Source organism: Temnothorax longispinosus, chromosome 9 (assembly GCF_030848805.1).
Source record: "Temnothorax longispinosus isolate EJ_2023e chromosome 9, Tlon_JGU_v1, whole genome shotgun sequence".
Classification (NCBI taxonomy): domain Eukaryota; kingdom Metazoa; phylum Arthropoda; class Insecta; order Hymenoptera; family Formicidae; genus Temnothorax; species Temnothorax longispinosus.
The window spans coordinates 9731516-9751180 of record NC_092366.1 but is presented as its reverse complement, the minus strand read 5'-3'; the positions used below and the strand labels follow the sequence as shown (position 1 = coordinate 9751180).

Below are 19665 nucleotides of genomic sequence, written 5' to 3'. Positions count from 1 at the left end.
TGTAGAGCGATGCAATTAGCACGTATCTCTTTTGTCGACGAATTTTAATCCTTTCAAGATGCTTTCTGATCGCTTGGCTTCTGTAGAAAGACACGCATCCTGAATAACACAACGATTGGCAATTATTTAGATATTATCTAAGCGTTTTTAACTTCTGTCTAGTGGAGTCCGAATCTTTTTTCAAATCTCTAGAACTAATATTTAAATTCTAAAGAGAGGGAATATAGTTTTTATTTTATTTACCGCTGTTCTTATTCGAACGTTACATTTATTTAGTTATTTTTATTTTATTAATCTTCTAGGAAGAAGAAGCATTTTTCAAAATACGATCAAATGAAAAGATCTAAGAAAGTTTATATTGAGATGAAGATATTAAATCCCTAATCAATGGTTAAAAATATTTTTCTGGGCTAGTGACCTGGCAATTATTAATTATAGCATTTCTGTAATATTATTATCATCATTTCGTAACTCAAAAAATTATTAATTTAATTTCTAAATTATTAATTTTTTAAAATTTGCCATATATTTTTTTATTACTTTATTTACCGCATTGTCTCTAAAGTGTCGAAAGGATTAATAATGCATAATTGCAACTCTGCGGCTGTACCGTCGAATAATCGTGAATGTTTTCAAAATTGCCTGCACTCGAAATTTCACTCTTTTTTTTTTCTCCTCGAATTGACGGCAAAATTTGGCGGCTCTCGTTTTCGACAGTTCGATCGTATCGTAGAATGCTTAGCTGGTTCTCTTTCTATATATATATATATATATATATATATATATATATATATATATATATATCATATATATATTATATGTGTATACCGATATCGTCCTGTATCCCTTGCGCTCGCGCGCAAGGACCTCGCCTCCCTGCCCCCGTTCCCTTTTTAATATCCTTACGTCCCCCTTTACGCTAATAATGTCTTTACACTTGGTGACAGCGGATGCACGATATTCGCTCTCGTGGGGATCGCTTTTGCTCGACGAACCGGTAACACGGTCGCTCTTTGTCATCCTAATACTATTATCCCGCGGCTCGGTCCATTCGGGAATAAAACGCGCCTGTTCGGGATCATTCCAACGTCTCTCTCCCTCGTCGTCTCAGGGTATCGTAATGATCGGCTGTCATTTTATAGCGAGATTAAAATAAATAAAAATTGTTTTTATTTTTTTACTTGGATGAGTTTCTATTCTTGTTACGACTTTCGTAATCACATCTACTTTGCTGTAGAATAATTAAGAGGAAATTGAGATAAAATCAATATATATACCACTATTTTAATATTTTTATTCTCGAATGAATTTTTATCTATCGCGATTTTATTTCAATATAATTTTTCATAACCCAAGTAACAATTTCATAATTTATTAGGAAGTATAATTCCAGCAAATTTGATATTAATGTTTCAGCTGTTTTGCTTGTCGGTGAGATCCGCGCGAATCGCGTGCATAAATTTTCCGTTGCAAGAGTTTAACGATGCGTCGCCGAGGTGTTTTATCGCGTGCTCACTTAGGCATTTAACGGCGCGATGTTCTAAGCCGCTTAGCCAACATCGCTTAATAAACACAACGATGTATTAGAGAGCCGATTTACGCGCAATTTCAACGGCCACTTTAACTTGGACGTGCTGAAAGAAAAAAGAAGGCGCTTTGCGAGAAAGCGAGGCCGACTTTTCGCGTTCGTTTAGCGAGAGGAGGGCGATTTTGCGGATCCAAGGAAAGAGACGAAAGTCTCTCGTTCCTGCTCGTCGCCTTTATTTCCGAAGCAAGGACCGACCGCGGGGGCTCTAGACGTAGCTTTCTATCCTTCTACAACCTTGTTGTTTTCAGCCGACTGCGTTACGAGCAGAACGGACAATAATGATCGAGGAAAAGAAAGAGAGGGATATGAGAAAAAAAAGTAGCGAAGTGACACGAGTGTGTGTATCCATTCAGACTGATCAATAAAATCAATTCGAACGAGAAAGAACACCGAGCGTTTTTGCGATCGAAGTCGCGGCAAATCGATTGAAAGAGACGGAGGGGAGAAAAGAAAAATAGAGGTTGATCGAAGTGAAAAGATTTTAGAAGGAATCAGGCTGTGACTTCGAGCGTAACAACGTTCGTCTATTTTATTTTCTACGTGATCCTTGACCATAAGAGAGTGTTCCACCGCACCGGTGTTAAATGTAGTCCTAGCGTAACAAGTGGAATCTAATTGAATAAGTCAGATTAGATCCACAATTGAGTGAACTGAATTGAACAAATAAAAAAAAAATAGAATTATATTTAAATTGAATAGAATAAGTTGAATTTAGTTTGCGATTAAAGAACGATCGAATTAAATTCGTTATTAAGTAGAATAAATTAAATTAAGTTAATTAAAGTAAGAGAATCGAATCAAGTCGAAGACTGCATTACGTAAGACTCGTAATTATGAGAATTGAATTGGATTGAGAAAAACAATGACGGATTTATCGTCTCGCGCGAATGGAGCTATAATTAAATCAAGCCTGCGTAGTTCGCGCGGGACCTCTTACGAGGCTCAGGGAAAAAAGATCGCTCTGATAACTCGACTTGATATAACTTAACTAGATAATCTCTCCTGCGAAAGTGGTTCAGCGGTAACTTTCTATGAGGCCCGCGGTTTCTCATCGCTTTCGCGTTCATTTCCCTTCCTTTCTCGTCGGAAAATAATTTCTGCGATTATGGAAATTTATGGGATGATTTTCATTTCTGTCGACCAGCAGAAATCTTATTGACAATGTATCGCGCGTTACTCTACGTGAAAAGTTTAGTTGTAATCCGCAAAAAAATCCGCACAGAAAAATCATGAACGTTGTAAACAAGAAGTATCTAACGCTCAAATGATTGCAGGTACAAGTTGATAGGCAGGTACGAGTAAATAATTTTGCAATTTTTCTCGTCTCGATAGAATCGATAATCGAAGTTTTACTTTCAAACCATCGTGTCTTGCATAATGTACATTGTTGGTAAAGCGTTAGTTCGAGAGATGGTTTAGGAATAAACTATCAGAAAATTAGTCGACTGATGCGACGTTCAGCCATGGACAAGAGCGAATTGCAGACACTCCTGCGAATACCGATGGCATAGTTCGAAAGTCAAATGCCATGCTGCCTTTTCTGCCAATCGATAGGTGCTTCGCCACATAGGTCTGTGCATCGATCTGCCCGCGCGATATCTAGGCCGACGAATTTTTCTTTGTTTCTCGAAACGCAACAGCTGGATCGCATGTCGTTGGGCGTACGGTGTAATTCGGTGACCCCTTCCTCTGCAGTTAAAAGGATATCCGGTTTCAGCCCTATATACGTATCGCCGAGGTCGACATTCACGATAGTATAATCGCATAATGTGAATGGACTGTAGTATGAGCGAAACTGTTGTATTTTTCATTCATCAGCGGTCGTTCGCTCGTATCGTAAGATGCGATAATAAACGATGAACGCGAGAATGCAATAGTTAGAGCCTCATAACTTCATTATCGCGATATGTTTTATGGGAGCTCTTTCGAGGTTTCTTAAGATTATCGATAAATATTACATAAGACCGTCGAAATTTCTCTTTTTTTAAATTAAACTGGTTTGACAATTTTCGCTTTCAACAATATTTTAAAATAATATACTATTATTGTCTTTAATTATAAATAATTAGTTTTACACACGCAGACAATCTGCGAGATTTTGTAAGATTATTTTTACAATTTATTTTTAAAGGAAATATATTTTTTTGCGTCATGAATTTTTTTTATTATATGATTAATTCTTTATTGATACCTAAATATTTATTTTGTTTTATTAATTTTGTTTTTATAAAGTCATATTTATCTGCACTATATCTTTTGGCGAAGACATTGTTAAAATTACAAATGCGACGACATTGAGAATTGAGAACGCTAATTACACGCCGGAGGAAAGAGCTGCTTTTCCGCTGATTGAACGTTTTGATTAATGTTTATCATCCAGAGGCGAGCCGGTTGTTGGTCTAAAACGAGCTTTGCTTGCGGCAGTCTTTATCGGGATTATTTAATCGACCCGAAAGAATTGGGCGCCGTAAATTGCGCGATTGAAATATGCGGGCACGTCTTCCGGGTGTTGCTGATAAGGACTTGCGCGGCCGACTTTCGAAAGCTTAGACCTTTTTCAGGTTGATCAGAAGCCGAAGCTGATTGAACTACGCTTCACAACACTTCTCAAATGACGCAAAAATGAGGAACAATTAGAAAATGTTTTGTAAAGCTTCAGGGATTAAATTGACAAAGAGATCGAAGGAAGTTTTCAATCTCGCTACACTAATAAAGGATTAGACGGGGAGGAAAACGAGACGAAAGGAAGAGCAAGGTCTTCAAACTTACAGAGGATGAATCCAGGTGAATAGGTGAACCGATCGATCAACGGTGAACGGCAGGACGAGCTAATCGACACAGTGCCGAGCGTTGTTTAACCCGCAACCTGGCATCTGCGCCCGATGTAAGAGAAGAAACTAAGTATTATAAAATTTAATGTTTCTAGCACAGAGAGAGAAATCGTCCAATCGATATTGTTAATTATTCAAATTAATTATAAATTTTTTGAATTGTAATACGATGAATATGTACGAGATATGCAATGTGTGTCAACGAGCGAGCCAGCTTTGTTGTTTTAAATAAATATTTCCGGTGATTAAAATAGAAAACCGATAATTTAGAATTTTATTTAGCTCGGGAATTTATTTAGAAGTCATTAAACATGTTAAACAAAAGAGCTAAACGATCCAAAAACAAGTTAATTGAGTCATGTACCGCTGATAATCGCGAGATGCGATCATCGAGGTTAACGAGGTTAACAAGCAAATTCGCCATTGAGGCTGACTGGCTAACTTTTATCTCTCGAGTTCCAAATTAGTTTTATCTCTTTTTCTTTCTTGCAGCATAGTGCACAGGCCTAGACGTTCTATGCACGAGCGGAGACGACGCTAGCGACGACGGTCGTACGGCACTGACAATCACGAAAGTGAAAGCCAGGTGTAATACACCGCCAATCGACCTCGAAAACGCGTAACACTCCCGCGAGAGTAGCAACGCTATAGAGCTCGGGAGAGATATTGCGCGATGCTGAAAAGGCTAGAAAAATGCTCAGCCGAGCCACGAGCAATAGGACAGAGATCCTCGTTCCCTTCTCGCGCGCGCGCTTCGCATCGAGATGCAAATAACGCGCTAATCTCACGGCGACGACGTTTTCTTCATTGTGCGCTTGGATAATAATCGTCCGCGGACTCGCTCACCCGGATGAGAAGGCGACGGGCATTGTGACTCGCAACTGGAGAATTTCCTGAGTCGCGTTCTCCAAATCGTTGCCTTTCGTTTTATTTATTTATTTTTTTTTATTAACTTTGTCGTTTGTCCACTTGCTTTAACGGCGATTTTGTTTTTTTTATTAAGTAGCAAATAAAGCGTAGCGGTAGTGATACCGAAGAGAAAGTATAAGCTTGGTTGGCTTCGGACGAGATTAATTTAATTGTAATTAGTTTGCAACAATGCAATTATAGATAATAATAAGGTTGTGTAATCTATTGGAGGATCCGTTGTTATGTCTACGTTATTTTTTGTCTTTATTTGTCACTGAAGAATAATACGATAATATATTTTACTTATTGATGTATTGTTGTAAACGTCATTCTTCTAAACATATAATGTAATAAATGGAATGCCATTAATATAACTCGTGTTATTTACAGAAGCAGTTTTATCATTTTTCCAAGATTGTTGAGTTATTTAATTATTCGAAATATTTTATAATCTAAAAAGGCGATTTATGTATATTTTTGTCACACTATTAAATATTAAAGGATAAAATTTAAATCAATATACCTTGAGTTAAATAACAAAACAGTATTATTTTAACTTCATTCGTTTAGTTAAATTAATATATTTGACATATTGAGCAAGAACAAATGGCGACCTAAAGAATGATTAAAAATGACTCCAATATAATTTGAATATAATTTGATTCTATGATTTTAACAGTGCACTTTTTAATGGATTTTGCTTTTCAAAAGCCGAGGAAACCTTATCTACTTCTGAGGCATTTCGTAGACAATTCCAATTACGTACAGTAGATCTCACTATCCTTCGATAGACTTTTTTGCGATTATTCTCACTCGCTGTCCTCGCGCGTTAACTGGATCAATGAAATTTCCAAAGGTGTCAACCCTAAGATATCTCAAGGAGTCATAAGTGACAATTACCGCCGTTATACTGCGGATTGCATTTTCGATCACCTATATTTCTTCGCGATCGCCGCTTGTCCTCGCTCGTTAACTCAATATATAGGCTATAATATAGGCTCGGCACTTCCCTCTTCTTCCCCCGCGCGATTCTTTGTCGCGGCGAATCGACGGACGTGGCCGACAGGTTGGCCGACCGGATCTCCAACGGTACCGTACGGCCGTACCCCAGGAAAAGCCGAGCGCGGCACCGCACCGGCCAGATTCACGCCGCCACGCCGTCCAATTCCCAGTTTGTCGCGCTTAACCGGTGCGCGTGGTCCGACCTGTCGCGCCGTTCTCACTCGCGGAAGAAACGTTCGAGGTGTAGTGGTCACCCAGGATCGAGCGGATCAAGTGTAAATATTTATTAATACTTCCTCCCCTTCTGTGCCACGTGGATTTCCTCCGAAGCGTCAATAAATGTAAAATTACGAACTTAACAACGCTCGTGAAACACTGCAAAAGTACGCACGCAAGAGATCTGCCAAAGATATTTGAAGAGTGTGAAAAAATGAGCTTAAAAAGAGTGTTTGATGTTAAATATTAAAGAATGAAATTTGAACAAATACCTTGAGTTAATCAACATTTTGTTATTTTTAACTACCATGTGTGTTGAAATTTATTATTCTAACTCCATTGGTTTAGTGTATGATGAATATAATTTGACACTACGAATTTTTAACAGTGAAGGATGTCTAAAAGTTGCTTACAAGCTAAAAATATATATATCCTTCACAATATATAATATATTACGTAACCCTGTTGCGTAATTAAACCCATGATAAGTATTTGCATCGAATTAATATTTAAAATAGAATCTTCAATAAAGGATACGGTTTAATTATTACTGACGAAGAAAAAGATTATCTCAGGATGATCTTCAATTTTATTTACATAAATTTTGAAAATATTTATTAATTTCCATTATTATCTCATTACTGTTCACCATTTTTTCTATCGTTCTAATTATTTATCTAAAAGTGACTGGACCTCCTGAACAAACTATTTTAGTGAATTTCGGACTCGGGAACTTTGCCGTTTTTTTATTCGATAGACAGGTCGCCGCTTTTCGATCGGCTCCGTTTCCGTCGAGGAATGAAACGAGTTTGATTGGCATATTTAGTTGGCGAGATAAAGTGTCTACGCGGGGGCGGAATGCGGTTCCGCAAAGCCGCCTGACGGTCAAAAATCGCGCGAAAGTTCGCGCCCGTAAAAATCCGTGCGAGACCAGTTAATTGTACGTGGAAACTCTTGTTGACTTGACAGAAAACTTCGTTCCATTTGGTCGCAAGCATTTTGACCTACAAGGCTGTGCCATTAGCTTCTAGCCGTACTTTCTACTCGAGGCAGAAATCGCGCGTGCAATTTGAAGCGAAACTCAAGCGACGCGAAACCGCGTTTCGATACGTGCGTGTTTTTTTTCCTCGCCGCGGAGCAATCTGCGATAATCTGAGAAAATTGCAATTGTGCTAAAAAAAAACTTCACGCAGCCGCGAACGATTGTAATCGTAATCGTTAGTGTCGATTAACTGTGAGAGAGATTAATGTCAGCATTAAATTTTTACCGGCGGTACAACAATACGATAAACAACATGTAATTCGGTTTACATAAACCGACGAATATTTGTTAATAATTTAATAATTTATGAACAGATCGATATGCAAAGATAGTGGTATTGTATGAAAAAAAAAGGATTTAACGACGCGAGAGTCTGTTACGCATATAACGTTATCGTTATCGATTGGATGTATTTGGTATTTGGAAATATCCGGTCGACTGAATAGCTGAATGAATTTCAGATGGAACGTACTGATATAATGCACGGTGTAAATTATACGGAGTTGCGTACAAGGCTGGGTATGTAGGTAACTCTCCGGTATGAAATAACATACATATGTATCGGGCATGAGAGCGCGGTTGCTGTATCATTTAGCAGGTCGAATGTAAAGCGGTCGAAAAATCGATTGCTTTCTATTTTTCCGTTAACCGTGTTACGAGACGCTTGTTAAACATAGAAAATCTGTCGCGGCGATTCTGTACGTTCCACTAAAACAAAATTGCAGCTCTCCTCTCGCGAGAGACAGAACATTGAATTTTCATGGCGAATAACGTCGGCGATTAAAATTTATCATTTCGTCATGCGAATGTTTTTTATCTCGTTTTGCAAACATTTCTTTTGTATGTAAATTTGTCGCTATTAATTATGAAAGATCGAACAGTTCAAGAGGAGACGAAGAGTTTTAAAAAATCACTATTCAAACAAAAAATTAAAAATATTGCATTTATTTATATGAAGAAATTGAAATATTTTGATTTGTAATTTATGATGCTTATTAATTAATTTATCGCATGCTCATAATTGCGTAATATTGTGACAGCATTTAAGATTATATTATATTTTATGTAATTTCGGCTTTTAAATTAAAAACTTCTCGTTCTTATTGTTAATTCCTAATTTTAATTTTAATTTCAATTACCAATCTTTAATTTTAGTCGCTAGTAAACACGTACGCTTCTCTAGTGATGTTGAATTATAAAGATGCGCTTGAACGAGTCTCAGTTAAGAAACGTTACTTAAAATTACAAATGACGTTCTATGAAAAAACTGCTAACGGATCAGCAATGACCTTCGACGATTCTCCAGCAATCACTCGACTGATGACAAATGCGATAGCGAATTATCAGTTCTTGGAGTGTAAATATACCATGTTGGCACTCTTAGATTATTCTTGCGTTAGTTTTCTTGTTTGTATAATAATGCACCACAGGTATTAGGATATTATAGCGACTTGAGTTTTTGAAAACCATTTATAAAATATCCGCATGGAAATTATACTTTCTGAGATCATATTTAAAAATTATTTCTGCAAACAAAATTTTAAGAAATTATTAAATGTTTTGTTTAAATCAGCTTCGAGTAAATGCTCCTTTAATTAAGTGGGATACGTTAATATAGTTTTCAGTTGATTTAGGAATTTCCATAAATTAAGCTTCTGGAATAATCAAGCAATATTAACTTTTCTGATTGACACAAGTAATTATTTAAGGGGTCATGCCTAGTTGGAAGTGCATGATTTTCGGGGATTTTTATAAGAAAGTCAATTTATTTTTTCTTACAACAAAAAGTTGATATCAAAAGTACATATATTGAACAACATTCAGAATTTTTTTCGTTGAAAAATATTGCAAATTAAGGAAGTGACGGCCACTCCTGATTTTTCAGAGGTGTCGTGCGGTGACCACGATAACTCCAAGCCAAATCATCTGAAATTAAAAAACCAAAAAGATTCTGTTAATATATGAATATATCTTGTTCGTGAACGAAGGAGGTTTTTTTTTAATAAAAACTTTTTTTATTAAAAAAAAACGAAAAATTAAGAGCCCGAATAATTGCGTTTTTCCTTAAAACGGCCGCCATTTTGTCAAAAATTATTTTTTCAAAAAATCCTTTGTTCACGAACAAGATATATTCATATATTAACAGAATCTTTTTGGTTTTTTAATTTCAGATGATTTGGCTTGGAGTTACCGTGGTCACCGCACGACACCTCTGAAAAATTAGGCGTGGCCGTCACTTCCTTAATTTGCAATATTTTTCAACGAAAAAAATTCTGAATATTGTTCAATATATGTACTTTTGATATCAACTTTTTGTTGTAAGAAAAAATAAATTGACTTTCTTATAAAAATCCCCGAAAATCATGCCCTTCCAACTAGGCATGACCTCTTAATAATATCTAGATTTAATTAATTAAAGAATAATTATTAATGTTTCGTCGGAAGAACTTAATTCTGAATTTATTTTAATTCATTTTACTTTTGACTTCTGATATTGATTAAGGTTTTTCTGACCTTTCACCTTATCGATGAAAGAAATTAAAATTTGATGACGAATAATCACGCGATAAAGATTGGACGATTTGTCTCAGAAAAGTTTTTTCAATGATCACGCTTCGGTTTAATATGTTTCTTCGTACTCATTCATCATATGCTTGGAGAATAAAAACCTTGGAAACCGCCCAATTTCTGTAAGCACCGACTCCAGTACCGTTCTTTTCACGACCCGTTATGTCATTGAAATGATATAAAAGAGCCAAGACATTTGTGAAACACATGCGAGATTACTATGTTGATTCTCTTTTGATTACTTTGCGGATTCTTCTTGCTACAATAAAACAAGATATTCCTGCGTGAAGTAGAAAATAAATCAAATATTGTTATGTAAAAATTTATATTTTAAATAATAAAAATCGCAAGATAAAAAAATTTTGAAGTTATAAACTTGAAAGTTAAGTTTTAAATAATAAATTGAACAAGTATAAGTCGTGAATTGAATTGAATAAATGAAAATAATTAATTGTGACGTAAAAGATTCGAATATAATAAAAATAAAATATAATATAATGCGATAATATTTTATCGTCAGCATATATCTGACAGGCCAACCAAAAAATTCCTCAGCATCTATGTTGCGTATTATTAAAATACATGAAATTTATTGAAATTTTAACATGCTTATTTACATTTTAAATTGAAACATTTATTTTGGACAATAAACGAGCTAGAAAAAATATTAAATTCACACTCACCATTATTGATTGCTCATCATTTATTATTCATTTTCGTTTCGCAAACGATTGTCTTTCACACGTGTGGGCGTTGATAGACAGACCTCATTTCCGCGACTTCACAATTAGTCACGCGTGCGTATTAATTATTAGCGAGTCGCGGTAACTATGTACCGCGAAGGCCGTCGGCTTTCAAGGAAAAACTGGAAATGCAATCGCGATCTATCTCCTTCAGGATTCTTATTTATGCCTGCATAAAAGTAGTAACTAAATATAGACATTAATAATGAGTAGCAATGTACAAAATCCCAACTCGCGAGCTTAAATTAATATTAAATTTAATTATTAAACGTTATTTACATCTAAATTAAACTTAATAAAAAAAATGTCAGATTTAATTTCAATTCGAGGAAACTTTAAACAAACTGGAAATATTAATTTTTCTTAAGGAACGATCTAGATTTATAACGAGGTAAATTGCGTACGATATTCTTATCAGAGTAATGACAATGCGGTGCCGGGCGTCGTCGATCGTCGTCGCAGCCGCGTTTCTGATCGTCCTGCTGGACGGCGCGATCGGCAAGCTGCGGGTCGCTTACCGATGGAAGCAGATCGATTACGAGTGGCCGAACAACGACATTAAGAGGCTCTTCCCGGATTACAAGCAGGAGGACAACCTACCCTTGGGTCTGGAGGTGGTCGGCGATCGGCTCTTCATTACGGTGCCGAGATGGAGGCAGGGAGTTGCCGCCAGTCTCAATTACATTTGGCTCAACGGTGATTAGTCTTATTCTCAAAATTACAATTACCTGCTCAAAAAGCCCTGAGAAATAGCGTAATTACTCGTCTAACATGATATAATTTACAATTTTATGACAAATGTTCGAGGAATCATTAATAATTTTAATTATATTTATATTAACCTTTAAAGACAACATCTCAAGTCTCAACCACTTGAAACTCTTCAAAAATTGATGTTTTTAGACAATTTAATATTAATCATTGGCAACTTTTCTAATTCTATTATATTCTCCAATCTTTTCTACCCCTATTTCATATATAATTCTTTAAGATTAATTGATTGATTAGATCCAGCTTTATACGCGATCAAAAGTCCATATGCGAGGTCCATATAAGGACCATGTAGATTTTAAGGGTTAATAATATTTTTCTCATAAATATAAACAGATTTAAATACTCTTTGTTATTTTTTTCCAATTCTCTGATGATGTCTGTTAAATTATTTTTCCATCGACTCGTATTATATATATAACTGCTAATTATTAGAAATAAATCTGCACGCGAAAATTTTCAAAAAATTTTAAATCGAAAGGAAGACAAACGGAACTTGATTGACAAATCTCTTTCCTTTTCTCCGGGGGTCGTCATTGGTTGTATCAGAGCTCGTTGGCTTTCAGACACGCGCGAGTCGCCACCCTTAATCCCGTATCCTTCCTGGGAGGCCCATCAATACGGCGCCGCCGGCGTGCCGGAGATCGTCTCGACGTTTCGCGTGCGCGCCGACCGTTGCAACCGGCTCTGGATCCTGGACACGGGGCTGACGGACATCCTGGGCAACCCCGAGCAGCAGGCGCCGCCTGCGTTGATCGTCTACGACCTGGCGACCGATCGTATGCTGCGCAAATACGTGATACCGTCCGACCAGAGGACCGCCGATTCCCTGTTCGCCAACATCGCCGTCGAAGATTACTCGTGCGAGGACTCGTACGGCTACCTGGGCGATCTGGGCGGCCCGGGTCTCGTCGTCTACTCCTGGAATCTTCGCAAGTCCTGGCTCGTCAAGCATCACTCTTTCCATCCGGATCCGATGGTCGGTGGAGTTCAAAAATGCACGCGTTTGTCTTTCGGTTTATTTCTTTCCGATCTGTTCAAAATACGTTGACGCGAAGCTAACGATTATGCATAAATAACTATTAATTTTGATAATCTTCAATTACGCTAGTCGCAGTAAATTTATTAGTTCTACATGTAATTCATTAATTAAGAATACTTATTGATATACAATGGGCAAAAATCTTTGATAAATTGAGATAAACGCATTGTCTGAGCGAAGTTTCACAGCGAGCTCAAATGGTGTGTTGTCTTTCTCAGGGCGGAGATTTCAAGGTGTCGGGAATATCGTTCCAATGGAATGACGGCCTGTTCGGAATGGCTCTCGCGCCGACTGGTGATGGTTACAGCACCATGTACTATCATCCACTCTCCAGCGGCATGGAATTTTCCGTCAGTACAAGGTTATTGCGCGATCCTCAGCGTGCCAGTGCTGCGGGTATGTTTTTAAAAAATAACATCACACGCGCTTGCAAAAGAAGGATGATAAACACAATCCTTTGACTGTCGAGCAACGAGCTCCTATTATACTTTATTTCACGTGCGATTTGCCTCTTCCTAAGAAGAACTTTAGTAACTGCCGGTCACATCCGAAGATCTTTAGTCGTTTTGGTTTCGTAATTTGATTTAAAAAGACCTTTCTGTTTTATTTGTATTGATTTCTGTTTTATATATTTTAATGCAGTGAGTACGTTTAAATATTTGTGAATTAAATACTTTAGGGAGCTATATATTATCAGAGCCATATAATTAATTATTCAGATTCTAGAATTCTTTAGAAATATAAATTAAAAAAAAAAGTTGAACAAGTTTTTTTACACATTTTAAGAATATAAATACAAAAAGGCACAACAATTAATAAATCAAATAAGGGGCTGAAAGTCACAACATCTTTGGTATATTAAAAGTAATTTAACAACTGAAACCCGTAAATAATAAAAAAATATAGTTTACAAATACGTATATACATTAAATGTTCATCGCAAACTCGTAGATCATACTAAAACAATAAACGTAAATCGTGTTTCTTTAATGTGGAAGTGACATAGTAAAAATTGTAATTATATAAAAAAAGGTTTACTAATATTAACGTATATAATCAAAATTAAAAGTAAAAGATAATTATGATGAATACATTGAACAAAAATTTATTATTTGCAAGAAAATAGATTTCTTTGAATTTAGTTTCCTTAATTCAAAGAAGTATTGGATAGATTTAAGAAAACATTGTTCTGAGTTTAAAGTATTTTCTCGAGCCTACGTAATACTTCTTTGAATTGTGGAAATTAAATTCACAGAAATTTATGTTCTTGCAAATAATTTTTTTGAGTGTACATATGTATGTAAGAGTTGTGAAATGAGGCTCTCAAATATTTTCTGTACAGTATTATGTTATAAGACTGCAACTCATGTTATTAAAAGCCAGAACAATATTGACAGATAGACACGAGAGAACGTGTTCTTACATAAAGAGGGAAGGAAAAGAGGGGAAATAAGGAAGCGTATAGGAACATATGATGCTAATGAATGAGAAACGAATTCAAAACCGGAAGGTATTCAGCAAATGAAAGTTGAGTAGAAAGGGATTCATCATTTTCTTCCATTTATTAGATGCTAACCACGATTTTAATTGGGAGGATGTTCAGATTTTAAACCAAGAACCTTCTTTCACACGGATAATATTATTAGGTTTTCCAGTCCTGAAATGAACAATCACCGAAATGATACATATCAAAGATCAAATCGCCGTATTAAACAAATAGAATGATGCCGAACTTCTGTCTGATGAGTACCTTCCGGTTTTGAATCTGTTGCCTACTCATTATTTAGGCCGGTATTCATATATAAGTACTATCCCGCTATAGTCATTTCATTGTAGCTATAGATGAAGTCTTAAGACTAATTTTAACCACACTTAAAACGATCTTAAATATAAGATCAGACTAGGATTGCTGCCTTTAATATGATCTACGGGTTTGCGATGAATACTTAGAGCGAACTATGCCTATTTGTCAACTTTATTTTTTGTTATTAAATTACTTTTATTACACTGAACATTATCTAATAACAGAAGTTTGTAAATTTTAATTTTAATATAATATTTTAACACAAACACCTTGTTATTGTGACTCTAAGCTCTTTATTTATTAGTAAATTTATCTTAAAGACATTAAAAAATTATTTATAATATATAAGATGATGTTCACGTGTTTAATGTGATGCTGGAGCTGTATAACCGACAAAATTACCATTTTCTATGTTATCGACTATATCTGTCCTGGTATAGACAAAGATATAGACAAGGATAGCACGCTGCATATTGCACGCACACATACGCACGATGCACATCGACATCATACTTATTTTATATTACGCTTCCAAATCTTGATTTGGGGGGTTTATCGATGTTTTTCTTGTTGTGCAATTCGGGGGAACTTTTCGCGTTCGTACCAATAGTATATTTCTTATATGAAATACATCTTGTGACGAGCTGATCTTGTGACTGAGCTCGCCCTTACAGAAAAGTATTACTGACTAAATACTTAAAATCTCAGTGATTTAATACTGTCAATATTTATTTGGGAAATACTGGGAAAATACTGGTAGTGATAAATATTATAGGTAGTGATTAATACTACACAGAACTACTGGTGCTTAGTATTGAATTACTCACCGATATTTCGATTTCCGATATTTACCCGGCATAAAAAAAAATTATTTTTTTTTCGAAATTTTATTACTATTTTATAACTAAATTTGTTTCTTAAGATGCAGTCTATAATTATAAATATTTTCTCGTATTTGAAAAACACTTACCTTGGTGGGATCGAACTCGGGACCTCTGGATCGTGAGCCAACTGCCTTACGTGGTAGACTACTTCTTAATTTGATGTAAGTGTTATATATAGTCTACATGTGTCATAACCAGCGCAAATATATAATTTTTCAAAAATCATCTTAAGAAACAAATTCAGTTTAAAAGAGTAATAAAATTTTGAATTGGATATTAAATGATATCCTCAGTACTATATTTCAAAACTTGTACACTTTTATCACGACGAATTAGTACAGACCTTCATATAAAATGTATTTGTGCCTTACTTTTATCTCTTTTCCTTAATATTATCAGGAATTACCCATTATAATGTTTCTATACAAATTGTAGTACTGGTCAGTGATTAATTTCACATGGAATATTCAGTTCAGTACTTGAGTATTAATATTAAAATACTGGCCAGTGATTTATTACACATGGAATCCTTGGTTCAGTACTTCAGTACTAACATTGAAATACTCATCAGTAATTCAACACAAGTATTTATTACACAAGTATTTTTCACCTAGTATTAAATGCTTTCTCATCAGAAATTTAATACTAAGTATTCAATACTCGTCCTGTATTAAATACTACTTTCATAAATTACTGACCAGTAATAAAATACTATGCAATACTTGGATCACAGTGATTCAAGTACTAATAAATACTTAATTTTAGTATTATTAATACACAAAATAAGTATTTATTACTAACCAGCTAGTAATACTTTTTTGTAAGGGCGCCGCAATATCGAGACGCCATATTGGGATAAAAGTAGATAAGGAAATCTGTATTTCCGTAATTTTTTCTCGTTTTCTATGTAAAATCGGAGTTCCCCCGAATCATTAATGTATGTACTGCAATTCTGGAGAAGGATTTTTAATTCTGTCAAATTAATACGACGCTACGTGACGACAAAAAATGCCGGTAAAACAGACGGCTCCACTACATTTTGTATCTTTTTAACAATTAGTTTTAAATGTTTTACTAACTAAAATTAAAATTAAACTCCTAAAATTTGCTGGAATTTAATTAAGTCTAGGGAGTAAAATTAATTGTATTATTTGAGTAAGTAACTAAAGAAATGACTAATCTCCTATTATTCGGAAATTATCGTCTCGACCTTTCAAAGAGAAGGTCCCGATAAAAACAGTACGTGAAATCCACGTTATTGCTACGTAGATTAGCATCGTGGAATCCACGTGGACATTCGAGTGGACAATCTGCTCAAGAACGGTACTGTAGTCCACGTGGATGAGATCATCGATTTGACGTGAAATCCACGTATTTCACTGAATAATTATTCACCCGACATAAAAAAAATTATTTATTTCGAAATTTTATTATTTTTTAACTAAAGTTTCTTAAGATGCAGTCTATGATTATAAATATTTTTTCGTATTTGAAAAACACACTTACCTTGGTGGGATTTGAACTCGGGACCTCTGCATCGTGAGCCAACTGCCTTACGTGGTAGACTACTTCTTAATTTGATGTAAACGTTATATATAGTCTACATATGTCATAACCAGCGCAAATATATAATTTTTCAAAAATTATCTTAAGAAACAAATTTAGTTTAAAAAGAGTAATAAAATTTTGAATTGGATATATGATATAATATTTCTTAATGTCGGGTGAATGTCAGAAACCAGTGCCGGCTCATTATGAAATTTTGTGTTCGTAAATATATTTATGAAAAAAGTATATTTATAAAGTTAAAACATTCTTATCAAATCCTTACAAGGACCTCACTAGACAAAAATAAGGAAACCTTTCGTTAATGAAACTTTAGAAATAATGCAGAAACATAAATTGCTGATGCACCGACTAGGGCTAAAATGTGTCAATCGACATGGCAATTGCATACAAAATCTTATTCAATACAAGTTTATTCCACCTGCAGTATACAAAGTATAATTGCAGCATCAAATTATAATTCACTATTGATTATCCATTAAAAGCTATGACATTGCCATATAAACGCAGTATAATAATACTTTTATTGATTAATTATAATCTTTAATAGAAATTACGTGGATGTAGATTTATCCACAAACTATCCACATGGATGCAACGTTTTTTTTTCATCACTAATCGAAGTCTTTTATCCTCGAAATGTCGATAAAAATTCCCTGTACATATCTCTTAATAGATATATCCACAGAGAATCTACATTGATATTTCGAGGATAAAAGACTTCGATGTAGTGATGAAAAAAGAACGTTGCATCTATGTGGATAGTTTGTGGATAAATCTGCATCCACGTAGTCCACGTAAATTACGTGGATTCGACGTGGATGTGACGTGACTGTTTTTATCGGGGTCAACTTAAAGAATTTTAAGAAATAGATCGCTTAAAGTAAAGAGAAATGAAATATAGCCTGGGATTTCACACGTCATCCGAAGGACGAATGTTTTACGGGAGGTGTTTGTCAAAGTCTCATTTCACGCGTTTGTCACAGAAACGTCCCACGAATTCCAAACGCTGGGCTCACGTGGACCCAACGGCCAGAGCAGCGTCAGCTTCCTGGATCCGAAAACCGGAATTCTCTTTTACGCGCTTACGAATCTAAACGCCATCGCCTGTTGGAGACCGCAGAATAAATTCACCGTTCAGCAGCAGGGCTACGTTTACCAGGATAACGTCACCATGATATTTCCCAACGATCTTAAGGTAAACCGCGAATCTATCAAAGCTTGACGCCCATTACTCAATCAATAATAAATTATTGCATTAATTATAATTACTTATTATTATATACCGCAAGCTTTAATAGATTATATGCCATCACGCATTATGAGTTGCCAAAGCAATCACGATAGGAAAATTTTACGTTCATAATCTAGTTATAACTGAAAATAATTATCCGCTATATTTTTATTTAAAAAAAAAAAAAAAAAAAAAAAAATGTGATTAATTAATTCAACAATAATTTGGCAAACGTAATTCTTATGTTCTCCGTATTTTTATTATTCGTGAAATTACGAATTAAATAAACCGTCTTTGATACTTTAATTTTATTAATATGATTTCTTTCTCTATGTTTTTTGTTTTATTATTAATTTCTGATTGTCATATCGCAATCTCGTTTTTACCTCGACAGGTCGATCGAAATGGCAACTTGTGGATCCTCTCCGACAGACTGCCCGTCTTCATGTACTCGCAGTTGGACCTGCACGATTATAACTTTAGGATACTTATGGGGTCGACCCAGGAACTCATCATAGGTACGGTTTGCGGATCGACATCGTTTACGCCTTACTCCACGACGTCGATTTACGATCACAGAGATCACATAGATCACATGGATCACAATAATCACATTGATCACAGAGATCACACGATGAGCTTGACGCCCAGGATCGGAAACTCTGCCGGTTTCGTAAAGACAGAGATCGCGACCATGATGTTATTGATATGCCTGAGCAAAGCTCTTGTTTGAAAAGCGACTACGAAAAATTTGGGAACGAGAATTAAAATAATAGAATTAGAGATAAGATAAAAGTAAAATTAAGAGCAAATGTAGATAGAGATAGAAAGGACGAGAGGATAAGGGAGAAGAAGAAAGATATGGAATATTCATTATATATTAATATTATTTCTTTTATAAAATGATTTCCGTAATTTAGAATAATCTTCAATGAAGTGAAGTAACTGAATTGACCAAACAAAGTTTTATCGATAATGTATAGAACTATCACTTATCGTAAAAATATGGAAAACTGATATTTATTTAACTGCGGTTACAAAATTAGAGCTATTATTCCTATTATCGGAAACTTATTTATCATCCAATTGCTTCACTTGAGCCTATCTTTTAAAAGTCCGAAAAATGTAGCGTATTAGTAATTATCCTAATTATATAATAATTTGATTACTACAAATATATATGTATTTTTAGAAGAGTTCAGATTGCAGTAAAAAGAAAAACACAAAGGATTGGTACAAATTGTTTAGATCGCGATCTAGTGAATAATGGACCCATATTAATTGGATAGCTTTCACGTGCACAGTACAAGCGTTTTTTGATTAGACGTTCGTTTTCTCGTTTGTTTATCTCTCGAGGAAACGTTTCTCTCCTTCGTCGAGTATACTATTGTTATTTACTCACGCTAAAACTGCCATTGTATTTACGTGTCAGATGTAATATAATATATACCATGAGAAAAAAGAA

General features: G+C 35.1%; 1 protein-coding gene across 2 annotated transcripts; it reads left to right on the top strand.

Annotated features, from left to right (window-relative positions):
* The first annotated feature begins 1172 nt into the window (after nt 1-1172).
* Nucleotides 1173-19665, top strand: Yellow-b (L-dopachrome tautomerase yellow-b). Of its 2 annotated transcripts, none has more exons than XM_071789219.1 (6): nt 1173-4472; nt 11318-11595; nt 12237-12649; nt 12931-13108; nt 17953-18164; nt 18595-19665. In XM_071789219.1, the coding sequence occupies exons 2-6, from the start codon at nt 11322-11324 to the stop codon at nt 18931-18933; spliced, it is 1416 nt and encodes a 471-aa protein (XP_071645320.1). In that variant the 5' UTR covers nt 1173-4472; nt 11318-11321; the 3' UTR covers nt 18934-19665. The 2 variants fall into 2 exon arrangements, with proteins under 2 accessions (XP_071645320.1, XP_071645318.1); XM_071789217.1 differs by lacking the exon at nt 1173-4472 and adding an exon at nt 5939-6605.

Bases quoted from the DNA above. Each gene is read 5' to 3' on its own strand.
- Yellow-b (XM_071789219.1), top strand. From the start codon at position 11,322: ATGACAATGCGGTGCCGGGCGTCGTCGATCGTCGTCGCAGCCGCGTTT. The intron at 11,596-12,236 runs GTGATTAGTCTT...GTTGGCTTTCAG, and splicing joins CAATTACATTTGGCTCAACG to ACACGCGCGAGTCGCCACCC. The intron at 13,109-17,952 runs GTATGTTTTTAA...CGTTTGTCACAG, and splicing joins TCAGCGTGCCAGTGCTGCGG to AAACGTCCCACGAATTCCAA.